The sequence below is a fragment of the Aplidium turbinatum genome, chromosome 12 (genome assembly GCF_918807975.1).
Source record: "Aplidium turbinatum chromosome 12, kaAplTurb1.1, whole genome shotgun sequence".
NCBI lineage: Eukaryota > Metazoa > Chordata > Ascidiacea > Aplousobranchia > Polyclinidae > Aplidium > Aplidium turbinatum.
This window is the reverse complement of record NC_137483.1, coordinates 14,700,277-14,713,074: the sequence shown is the minus strand read 5'-3', so window position 1 is coordinate 14,713,074 and position 12,798 is coordinate 14,700,277. Positions and strand designations below refer to the sequence as shown.

The window sequence follows — 12,798 nt, the reverse complement described above, 5'->3', positions numbered from 1 at the left end:
TCTTTTTGGTATGAAAATGTTTCGTTTACTGCATACAATGAACTAGGTCTTGCCAAATAGTTTAAGTGGTCTATCCTACCACTTTTAAAACTTTCACACGGAAGACGAATCTCAAACCTAAACTTCTTTTGTTTGCAAAAATGACTGTTTTAGTCCGAAACTGCAGTCGTTTGTGATTTGCTGTGAGGTCATCAATGACGGCATACAAGTAATGTAACCCAGACTTTCGCAACAGTTCGATGACATCGTTCTCGAGGGAAATTATAAACAGCTTGGATTTTAAGATACAACCATGATACATTTCAAATGTACCAACAAGCTAAAACAAGAAAAATGTCGAAAAAAAAATAAGAATACAAAGATCAACATTTCCAATTTAACTTTGTATTTAACCATCAGTAATTCTATTACAAAATGTAAACCACAAATTGTGTTAGCGATTTCGAAGTCTTGTTGACAAAACTCAGCATTTTTGCATATTTGAGTAAAAATTAGCCCAAAGCAAAAAGATTCATCAGTAAGAGCTGTCAGGTCCACTTGAATGCTGAACGCTGTGTGATGGTAAGATACAGCATATGAAAGGCAAAATGTTAATGATCGAGCATGCAGAAATCATTAAAATAATACAAGTACATCTGCATTAAATTGGTTTTCAGCAGATTTTCCTGTTTCACACCTCCCTCCACTATACAACTGTCAAAACATTGTTCTATTTCAACGTTCCCACGCTCAGCCAAGGATATATTTTGTGAAAAGGAAGCAATAATACACTCGCCAACACGAATTTTAATGTGATTCGAGATCAGGCTGCATGAAATAAAAGCAAAGATAACCCAGCCAAGAACAGTCAGTTTTCTGGTTAGTGTATAATTGAAGTACTTGTGGCTAGCATATCGAAATCTTACTTAACCTCTACGTTCAATAGGCCATTTAAGTCTCCTTTCCCAACTATGCATTAATAAAATTCTTAAAAAAAATGCAACTTTGCAATTAACCAGCAAAAGCAGCAAATTTGTAACTATCTTCAATACCACTACAGCAGCATGTAAAAACTTACATCAATTATATAGCATTGACCTCAAATCCAACATGTGTTACAAGAGCAGCACTCCGCAATGCGAATTAAGCTACTGCGCAATTTTAATAGAGTTTTTTTAAGAATAGGTTAAAGACATACAGAACAATAAATTTTATCTCATTGCGATCTGCATCCACTAGGCTAGCCTACCAGCTTCCTCTATTCAATACGCCTTGAGTAATTCAATCAATGTAGGCTACCACTACATTCGCATTTGTTTTCTAACTTTAATAAAAATAATGATTTACCATTACCTGACGATATTCCAAAAATGAAGACTGCAAACATAGCTGTAGTAATTCCGACTGAAAGATTTGATTGCTTCATCATGCTGCTTGAACCTTTTTATGCTTGCTTCTTCCAGTGTATACCAGCAAACTTTTCTTGTTTATCAGCAATTGCCACAAGCAAATATTGTGTTACTATTTTTGCATAAAACGATCGTGGCCTAGCTGGGAAAGAAACAATTACTTGCAAGTAAAACCAGAAAAGCAATGCAAAACAGAAAACACCCACCTTTTTAACTGAGATGTTGAAACACACCATGTTCAAAACAATGTTATGTCAAGAAGTTCTTCATTTCCGTCATTTTTTCAGTTACTATGCATTTCGTAATTTCATGCCAACAATATTTACTGAGTTTGTGAAAGATTCACATGGTCTTATGCAGCGATAAAACAACACAAAACTTCTATTCTAATCACATCAAGACTGCAATTCGAAATTACTTCGCAATCTAACGCTGCCTTCTGCTTTAGTTTACCAAAACTAAAACGTCTCTGAGTGCCCAGTGGGCTTGGCCAACATTGATTACTTAAATTCAACACAATTTCTTCGTTTGCATTAAGCCTCTTTTCTGCCTTGAAATCCCAGAAAAAAAAACAATCAAACATGCTGCCGTTGAGACTTGAGAAAGAACAAGCAGCAGAAAACAATGGCCTTTGTTGCGTTGTAATCAATTGGATTACAAAACAATTGCCTTAAACTCGCTGCTGATTTTTTTTCTTGAATCCAACAATCCAATCAGCAGTATCTGCCATTTTTTACATCGTTTTAACAATACTGCATAAAAAAAAAGCAAAGTGTGAGCCTGAGAACGCCAGAAAGATGCCTGACTGTGGCTAAATGGTTTTCAGTCAGCAAATCAGTCCTTTTTACATTGATTCAGCACCTGCAAACGTTGCATCAATGCAAAAAGAGACTGGTTTGCTGGCTGGCACCATTACTACTGCTGATGAAAGTCGAATTATAGGTCGTTCCAAATGATTCCGATTGCGTTCTTGATTGGCGGAGGAAAAAAAATGGGGTCACATCGCAAAAAAAACGCGTTTGTTGTTGTTATCGCCGAAAAATGAATTATAATTAATTAGTATTATTGGGCTACCTATAGTGCCAAGGTTCAGCATCACAGTGGCACTGCTTCTTTTCGTTTCGTGATAAGTTTTTTAAAAATGTTTTTCTTTTCTCCATTTCTAAATACGCACAACTTCGTTTCGTTGTGAAATTAAGATTGAAAACGTAGAAAAATCTAAAATCGAGTAAAAGTTGAATCGGGAAGATTTTTTTAACATGTTTTGAAGATTTCTTAAATATGAGGTCAGGGGTAGGTTCAAAACGGACTGTTGGAAACAAAGATGTTTAAAGAAAACTTCAAGTATTTTTTTTAAAGTATAAATTTAAATAAACTAAGTTTGCTTTGTGCTCAACTCAAAACATATTATAGATTAAACGAAACATACAAAATGAAAGTTCAAGCATCTTCGAGCTCAGAAATAATCGTCTGTTTATAATTATTATTATTCGGACTTGAAAAATTGATGAATAGACGAGTCAATATACGGAAAAACGGCACCTAACCCCAAAAAAAATTGATACAAAAGGTTTTTCAACGGATTCTGTTACCAATGGGCATACTAAATAACATACTAAAAGTCTACCAAAATCGGACCCCCAGAAAGGGGTCATTTTCAAGGAAACATGCGGCATACTTCTAAATAATTTTGCGTATTTGGTAGATGGTGGTATTCAAGTTGTTATTGTTCTTGTGTTTGTGACATCATAATCACATGAATGCGTGCATAGTCGCATCACAATGCAAGCGAACTTATCGTTGTTAAAGTCAAAAAGATTTATTCAGGCAAAGTCACTCAGAGCTGCCAGAGCTTGTTTTTTTAATGCACTTCTGTGGTTTTATGAGGAGTTGTCTCTGAAAATTTTACCACTATTCGGCTTATCAAGCTGCCAAAAGTATAGAAACTGAAATGTTGGAAAACCGCTTTTCTCAAGCTCGTGTTACATAATGGAAGTCAAGATGATTTTGTTTGCGGTTTATCTCAAGCCTCAAGTGAATTTGCTAATATCGTGCTCTGCTCCGTCTGATGTTGGCCTATCGCTGCGTCCGAAATGTCCCCGGGCTCCCCCAGGTCGTATATTATATACAAATCATACGTATCTCAGCAGATAATCAGCCTATTGTAATTTAACCTATTTAATTCGATTCATTGACCCCGAAAACCTAGGGATAGACACCTAAACCGCCTTTCTAGTATGAATAGCAATTGAGATATAGGCAATACAACATCCCGGCGGCCATCTTGGACGCCATCTTGAAAATTACCCCTTTCTGGGGGTCCGATTTTGGTAGACTTTTAGTATGTTATTTAGTAGGCCCATAGGTAACAGAATCCGTTGAAAAACCTTTTGTATCAATTTTTTGGGGTTTAACCTTATATTGACTCGTCTAGAACTTAAAGTTGAAAACTTAAACTTAAAAACTCGCACCTAAAAATAGTTTGCAAAATTGAACTCAGAGAAAAATTGATCGACATTACAACAGAGACAAAAAATAAACATAAATATTTAGGCTACGCCAAGACAGCAAAAAGGTTGAGTTTACTAAAAAACGAAAGTGATTATCTTTGCTAATTAACATACTTTTGGGTCAAAGTGGCCATAAGTAAAGAATGATCTAATGAGCTTATCTTGATATCAGTGGCACTCTTAATTCTCATTGAGCTTTGACAAAATCACATAAAAATACAATAACTACGAACATTCAACTTGAGATGCTTTAAAATCACTTTGAATGTGTAAGCTAGTTCACTTCATACATTGAGCAATAAGTTACTATAAACCTGAACCGTGAAATACATTTACCAGGGAAATTTAAACCGTTTTGTCGCAAAAGACCTAAACCTGAGCCTCGGTGGTTTTCAAACTTTCGTAGCTTGCGGCGTACCAAAACTTTTGCAGCACATCTAGGAAAGTCGCCGGCATCAAAATACTCTAAATAAAAATATATATTGTCGTAAACCTATTCTGTTCTGCAGTGTCAGCTGTGTGCAGTTGCGTAAGCAGGGGTAGGGCATTAAGCCATGGATTTAGTATTTGTTCAGTTTAATACTCTACAATCTATAACAACATTGTTGTTTGCTTTGACAGTGCTACTGCTATCCAAAACATATTAAATGCTGTACTCTACTTCACGGGCGCCGATCCCTATAGGACAGTGGGGACATGTCCCCACCATCTTTTTACATGTCCCACCATCTTTTTACATGTCCCCATCATCTTTTTACATTATTTTTGTAACGTAAAAGGGAAAATATTACCCGAATGTCACAATTTTACCAGTCAAACGTTTAAAATATATTGAAAGGAGGGGACAACATTTTTGTTTTATGCGAGGAAGCCCCAACCGTAATAGAAATGTTTTATTAGGCAGAGAAACCCTGGTGTAACTCGCAAATTGTATTTAATTTGGTTACGCCAGGGCCACACAGTGCAGAGTTTTAAATTACTTTGAAAGAGTCATACAAGCATGTAGTGCAGTAAGTGTAGCTTGTGTTACTTTTGTATGAGAAAAAAGCTATTTTTTCAGTTATTATTACATTGAGATTAAGAGCTGCTGAAATGTCTTTAACGGTTTGGCAAAAAATTGTATATAGGAAAATCAGCAGTTGGAAGGCTGGCAGGCAGCTTTTTTTCAATTGAAAAAACTCTTACCCTACCCAATTTTTAAAAGACTTGTCACGTTCCAAATCGTCTTCAGTATGGACATGGCCATGGTCAACCTCCTAAACTTCAAGATCGATCGGTCAGAGTATTTTGCAGTCATTGACAGCTCGCAGCAAAATCTTACTGACTATTTCAAGTCGACCGATCTTGAGCACTACAAAATTCTACAAGAATCACTCTTTAGTGAAAAGCTACAATCACATTTGGTAGACGATTATCTTCAGTTCTTTGACACAGAGTCCCTTGCACAAGATTTTCGAATGATATTCAAGAAGATACCATCCGCTGTTCGGCAAATGTTTCCGCAAATGGAACTTTTGCTCATATCACCAGCCCGCTCGTGTTCAGCTGAACGCTCATTTTCAACTTTGCGACGTATCAAAACTTTGTTACGATCTACCATGACACAGAAACGGCCAAATCATGCAATGGTCTGCTATGTGCACAATAAAGTTTTGAACTTGATCAACCTTCATTACAAGCCAAAGATCGACCAAGGACTTCGTTTTTAATTCGCCGGAGACTCGTTGCCGAGTTGCAGTGTTTGGACTTCTGCTGTCCAATGCTGACACTGACAATTAAAATACATCGCATTAGACTTGTAGCCTATCTACTGTAGGCCTATTTGTTTGTTTGTTGAACAGACCCCAATCTTTCAGCTCGCTTCGCTCGTCTGCCCTTTCTTTTGTAGTAAATGTCCCCACCAATCTTAGAGAGCGATCGGCGCCCATGCTCTACTTCGTTAAACCACTGAAACTTTTTGTTAAAACGGAGGACAAAACCCTTGTTCCTGGATCGATTTTTTTTCTTATTTCATTTTGTGTGTGCGTTACAGTACATAATATTTTGTTTCCATTTGTAAACAGAAGCTGCACCCATCCCTTTCGAAACTCACAACAAAGTGTCACTCCTTTAAGACGATGTAACTGACTCAGAAAATTGCATTTGCGCACTACTTTTTAGCAACAGTCATGATTTCTTATTCGGCTTGATTGTGGATGAGATTACCAATGCTGAAATTCTGCTTTGCGTAATAAACCCTTGTTCCAGCATTTTTCTAATATCTCTGATAAACATTCTGACGCCATTTTTCAGCCAGCAAAAGTTACCATTAGCCTTTGCGTCCAGGGATATGAAAAAAGCACCTTTTGCTGATTGGGTTCAACGACGTAAGTAAACGTGATATCAATGTAAATGAAACACCTCGGTTGTTTTTCGCTATTCAAATCTTTTTTCTTCTTGTTTTTATGGAAAAATGTTTAGCATGCAAAAAGGGAAATTAAACAACAGAAAGTTAGACATAACCAGCCAGCAAAATTTGTCATTTTGCATTGATTTAACATTGCCAACGTTAGCGTTGGAATTCATTGAAAAAATGAGTAATTACTAATTTTGCAAGCTAGGAATAGGAAAGCATGCCCTACCCTAACCTGTAGGCTGAGTCTCCAATAACGATTACTTTATTGTGGACTACCTCCTTGCAAGCCTTTCAGATCACACACTTTTCAGTGCAAAGTCTTTCGCCGACGTAAAGCATATATAGGGGGCTATTATATCAAGCAAATTCTGTCACGAAAGTTACAAAAGCTGATATAAATTCACTGTTTTTTTTCTTTTCTACTGACTAGCAAATTTTGGTAAAACAAAAGGCCACCTATGCTTCTCATCAAAACAACTACCAAATAAAAATCACTGCCTTCAAAGAAAGAAATGAAGACTTCCTTTTTCGTATATCGATTGAGGTATTGATCCTGACATGAAGTGTTCAAATAATTTATTAACTATAGTAGCCTGCTGAGAAAGTCCTTCGAAAAATATTCCCAACGTACCAGCATAGTTTGAAATGCACACTGCCAAGCCTCGCCCAAGAATTACAAGAACAATCAATAGCGAGACTCATGAAAAAGGCTTAAGGCTTCGGTCCCTTCTAAACTTTTAAATAATTTATGCGCAGTGGGACAGATGGCAGACACGTCTTAATGTTATTATACAATTTCACTCGTAATGGTGTTGATTCTGATGACTTCATTCCGTATATTGAGCGCCAATCGCTGTGAATTTCATCGCACAATTCGAACTTGTTTAAAATGTATATCGTCATTACGTCATCATAAATAGAAAAATTCCTCATTTGAAAGAATTGTTTATAGAATTAATTGAATGAACAATCCAAGATAACATGATTCCAAAATACTTTCTCGATTTTTTTCAACACATTTATTAAAAGCTCAATGTTGAAAAATTTGCGCATACACTGGGGTTCATTCAGAACTTGCCACATGTAGCCAACCGCAGCGTTTTCAGTGGCCAACGGAAGTATTTAAATCTGACATTTTTTTCAATTCATCTTCTTAATATCGGTGCTTAGGTTTACCTGAACAGAGACTTATTTCATTTCCAACGTAATCACTTTGTACATCCCTATCCCAGTGCTTTTCTATCAAACTTTTTTGAACTACTGCACACCAAAGAATTTCGACATTTACCGCGGCGCATTAATTTACCATAAGAAGTTATTTTCATTTTAATCAATGTAGGCTATACCAGTGAAATATTTGCTTTTATTGCAAGGCGAAAGATGCGGCTGATGCAGAAACAGTCTTGATTCAGGGCCTGGCATCAGTTGGAATTTGTCTGATGGTCAAGCGATTAATGCAAAAGTGTCTGTCTACTGCAGCACGAAAGCAAAAACTTCCTTCTCAACAAATTTGACACTTTGCAGTTTTGCGCTACGGCTGCACCATTCAAAGCACCAGACTTTTGCGGCACACTTGCGACTTTCCCACGACGGTGTGCCGCGGCACATTTGGGAGACTCTGTTCTATACACACCGGTTTGTTGCATCAGCACTTTCGAATGCAGCTTTCTCAAGTCAAAGTAGCTCCTGAGCCAGATAAATGTCCATTCGTATCCAATCAATAGCTTTCAATGCAATTGTAAACGGTGTGAAATCGGAAATCGAATTAAATCATCATTCATCAAATTTATTTCGAAACAGTGCGAGCATGGTTTTAAATATATCGATAATTAATTTACAGCCCACTGATTACTTCATGTTTCAACACTTCACGTTTCGTTAAAAAGTACTATTGTACGCAGGGCTGAGTCGCGAAGTCGGAGAGATTTTGGCGTGTCCAGAGTCGGAATCAGCCAGTTATAAACCGAGGAGTCGGAGTCGTATATTTTTCGCCTGACTCAACAGCTCTAATTGCAAGCGCAAAATAATCTAAAAAATTCTATGGCTCACTTGCCTTGCTTCAGCGTTAACTTATTTAATGAACACTGCTGCCATCTCCCGATAGAAATATTTTGTATGATGATCATTCTCTTTGATAGCAGCTATGCCTTGATTTCTCAAAAGCTTTTTAAATAGGTTCCACAAAACGACGCGTCATATATTACTTAATGAGAATGGGATTATTTTATCAAGCATTTTACTCCCAGCCCAGCAGTTTAGTACCCAGGCACCAAAGATGCGAGTGTTTCTTTATGTGATATGAAGTGAGCAGTATTTCTTTTTAATAAAATATAACAGTTAGGTTACATCATATATAGTTATTACTTTCTAAAACCTCTACTCTCTACAGCCTGTTTCACCCTAAATGGGAGATCATCAGTAGGTCCTGAAAAATATGCAAAAACAATAAATCGGTAATACCTGAAAAGATTTTAAACATTAAAATTTTACTTCACAATGTGGATTAACAGCTGTATTACCAACCTGTATTATAACCTTAATTTAACCTGTAAAAAAACTCAGTATTACAAAGAACTACCTCCATCGGATGCCACCGTTCAGTCATAAAGCCAAGGTTATTGAAATGCTCAGACTAAGAATCATCCTGGTTAAGGTATAGGTCTTCCGCCGTAAACGTTTAATTACATTTTCAACCTTACCTAACATCATTTTAAAGTATCGCTCTTTACTTGGTATTACAATATTTTTCAACGAATAATCGAAGTTAATCTTTTCTAGATCAATAATAACCAAACTGCAGCATCAACTAGCTCAGTGCTAGTTGGGCAGTATATTTTTCAGGACCTTCTTATGATCCCTCTTTTAAGGTGAAACAGGCTGTAGAGGTTTTAAATTCTATTTAGAAAGTAATAACTTTATTTGATGTAATTTGATCTGATTGGCTTTTTTGCTTGCCATTGAGCACCTTTTGTATTATTAATAATAGCCTAGGCCTACTTATTATTTGACAATTAGGTTAAATGCACCAACAGTGTATCATTCACCGATTAAGCAAATCTGCTTAGGCAGCTTAATCTGAGGAGGAAAACATTTTTTCCTTATACACCAACTTTAATCCACTGATTAGAATGGCCGATTACTGATCGACTGATGTACTTACGCTATGTGATTCTCGATCATCCAATGAGATGGTCAGCTTAAGTAACGCTTAAAAGTTTTGCTGTCGGTGGATACAACCAGGGGCTCCGAGAGGAGGGGGGGAAGTCGGGCAACTTTCCCCTCTAGCATAACATTGTAAAGGAAAAAGGAGTAGTTTTTCGTTTTATAGCTTTTGAGGGGGGGTCATTTTTACTACTAAAATAAAAATTTATCAACTTAAAAATAAACAAATTTTTGAATGAAATGCGTACAGTTACAAATATGTTTCGATCACTATAGATGCTACTTTAGATGTCTCTCATCAAGAACAAACCATTCTCGTATTAAGTCAGGCTATGTTCAACTGCTTCAACCTGAAAGCCTACAGTCTGATGCTGTCAAGCCTGCTGATTTCTGTATCACTGAACGTTTTATGTTGTTCTAACTTGAAAACCTACTGCTTTGGCTAAGCGTGCACTATTTTTGCTTGACCAACTGTATTTTGACATGAAAAACTGCGTTGGCCGAGGATATGATTGATAATAATGAATCCAACGTATCTGGAAAAGCGTCCAAGCAAGATTGAAGGAAGTAAACCCTTCCTGCCTATTTTCTGCTTATGGATGTCCTTGCTTAAATGTACTAGAGTTGAAGTTCATGGTGCAGTGTCGTACAGATATTATATCATTTTTAAGCAGCCTAATGGATTGACTATAGGCTTATGTCATTTCCAATTGCAGTCAAGCCAGATAAGAAATTCTAAAGAAAGCTATCCCAGCATTTCCAAGCAGCCTACTTGAGCAGTTTCAAACCTGTGCTTCTCTGCATTATGTAGATTACAGTCTTAAGCGACATCCACTCTACTAACGTATTTATGCAGCGATAAAGAACTGTTGAATATTTTTCGGCCCCAGAGGCTCACACGACGTTGACGGATGGACAAAAAGCTGATGAATTTAATGAAGTTAAAGGAAGATGTAATCAAAGTTACAGAAAGCTGGAAAGAGTAGGCTATACTCGCAAGCTCATGTTGTTATAAGAACTATGAATAAAAAAAAAAGATTTTATTTTTCTGGGGACAGAACGCTCCAACAACTCCGTTTCACCAGCTCAATCATACAAACAAAATTTATTCTACGGTAGGCTACCCTATATATTGCAAAGGATTCGCTAGCTGTTGGTAGTTTATCAAATGTATCAACGAATCCAATGATATTATCGATAAGTTTGAAGTCCTATGGGAATATCATTGTAGGCTATGTCTGATGAGTAGCTGTGGGCATGTGGAACAAACATAGACAAGTTGTACAACAATGACATTTTGGATGAGTTGGTAAGCTAATTTTGAAAGAAAGCTATCCAGCAAACTTAGCTGCAAACCGGAACGCATCACCCCATGATATCTACTTAAAGAGATCATTGATTGCAACTTTCGAAACACGTTTTCAAATACTTTTGTTGTTTGAAAATTTGCTACGCAAACCAGCAGCCTACCTCCAACGGTTGCAAGTTAAAAACGTGGTTTTAGCACACTGAAATTTGTAAGAATTGTTTACGCTTCACCATGGCTCAAAACCGAATGACTATACTCTATACACCATGACTCAAAACCGTTTATAGGCTACATGTTTTGCATCAAATTAGACCTAGCAAAATCTTTATTATTTGATGCTGTAATCCGTAACTCTGCATTGCCAAAGGTGCGAAATGGATTGAATGCTTTGTTGAGTTATTTCCATTGCCTACATTGTGTGTTTACGATTTTTCCTCCATCTACTGTCGGCTGTACTAAAATTACCTGCTATTACAATTTTTCGATTCACAACATGACTGGAATCAACGCAGACGCAGTGATGCAGACTTGTCAAGGGAGGAGACCTTATCACCGACCGAAAGCGGCTCTTCCAGGATTCCACACAACAAACAGACAAGAAATCATCATCCATCAGCAAACATACAACTTTACTGCAAATTGAGCAATGATGGCAATTTTGCTGCAAGTGTAGTCCAATGATTTTTGTTGAATTTCATATTGAATATAGTTTTTTCATATAGATATATAATTTGTTTAAAATCGAAACTTTAAAGGAATTCAATTTCACGCTGAGGAAAGTAGGCAAGTTCAGCCTCAGTCAATCTCGGTAACCCGGCCTGCGTCAGTGAATCAAAGCTTCTACAAGCATGCGAAACTGCCAGCATTAAGCTCTTCAAGAAGCTTTCCCAGTTCGAGGATAAAGATTCAATCAATCAATCAAACTTTGAAAAACCTATTACTCACCGTCACAATAAACATACTAGCAAAAACATGGACTCTTCTATTAATATTGAACCATGACGTCGACGCATCATTTACGGAAGTTAGGCAATACTTCTTGACGTCAAAACCTTCAAAACAAGGGAATGTTATGAAATTTAGGCGTGCAAATATAAAACACGAATCTATTCAATGACTCACACATGTTACAATGTGCAGCTTTCTTTACAAGCATTTAATCCTTGTATTAGTAAAGAATCTTCAGTGCAGCTTATTGATATTTTGTTAAAGGAGAGTTTAAAAAAACTTGGTTTAAAATTCTGCTTTATTTAGCTACATACGATAAACATCTTTTGGCTTTGAGATTCCACAATGTTACCTTTGTGCAACAGTTATTTTGGTTAATATTCCAAATGTGTGGTCATTCTCTTTCAATAAGGTACAGAATTTGGCAAAAAGAAGGCATAAGGAAATCTAATAGCCTATAACCTTTAACCTTTAAAAAATCGTTAAGTGGAGCCAAAATTTTCGCCCAGAGTTTTGTAAAACGCTGAAATTTGGGGGTCTTGTGTTGTTGACAAAAATATCAACTTAAGTTCGTTGAGTTTCTGGTTTCCCGAATATTTATTGCATTTGTGAGTCCATTACGCAAGTGACTGTTTTGAGAACTTGTTCAAAAATTTCGGAAAATAAGCATTTATTGAAAACAAAAGAGTTGAGTAAGCAAGGGATTGCTTTAGCAAAGCTAAGCGGAAAAGTCGCTAAGCAACAGCACACCAGGGCCGGATTTAGCTGATGGGGGGCCCGGGGCACTTTAAGATTGGGGGGCCCCCGTGCAAAAAAATTTTTTGCGCCTTCGGCGCGAAAAACTATCTCTACGTCTACAGTAGCATCAGTCCAGTATTGCACAGCATTTTTGCAGAAACTTTAAAGGTCAAAAGGAAAAAAATAACACAAAATCACATTTTTTTCCACATAGGGGGGCCCTTCAAAAGTCGGGGGGCCCGGGGCAACTGCCCCCTCTGCCCCCCCCTAAATCCGGGCCTGCAGCACACCATATTGCTCGTGCAGTTCATCACGTTGACAAAGTAGTTAACGTAAGAACTTAAGCAA

The 12,798-nt window shown here is 37.0% G+C and overlaps 1 protein-coding gene across 13 annotated transcripts in view; it reads right to left on the bottom strand.

Annotated features, from left to right (window-relative positions):
- The window catches only part of LOC145781044 (neural cell adhesion molecule 1-like), a 30,242-nt gene extending 28,721 nt beyond the window's left edge, over positions 1-1,521 (bottom strand). For all 13 annotated transcript variants that reach the window (XM_082592762.1, XM_082592757.1, XM_082592764.1 and 10 more), the window contains exon 1: positions 1,333-1,521. In XM_082592762.1, the coding sequence (XP_082448888.1) occupies positions 1,333-1,408 (76 nt within the window). In that variant the 5' untranslated portion in view covers positions 1,409-1,521. The remainder of the gene's footprint in view (positions 1-1,332) is intronic.
- Between the last annotated feature and the right edge of the window lie 11,277 nt (positions 1,522-12,798).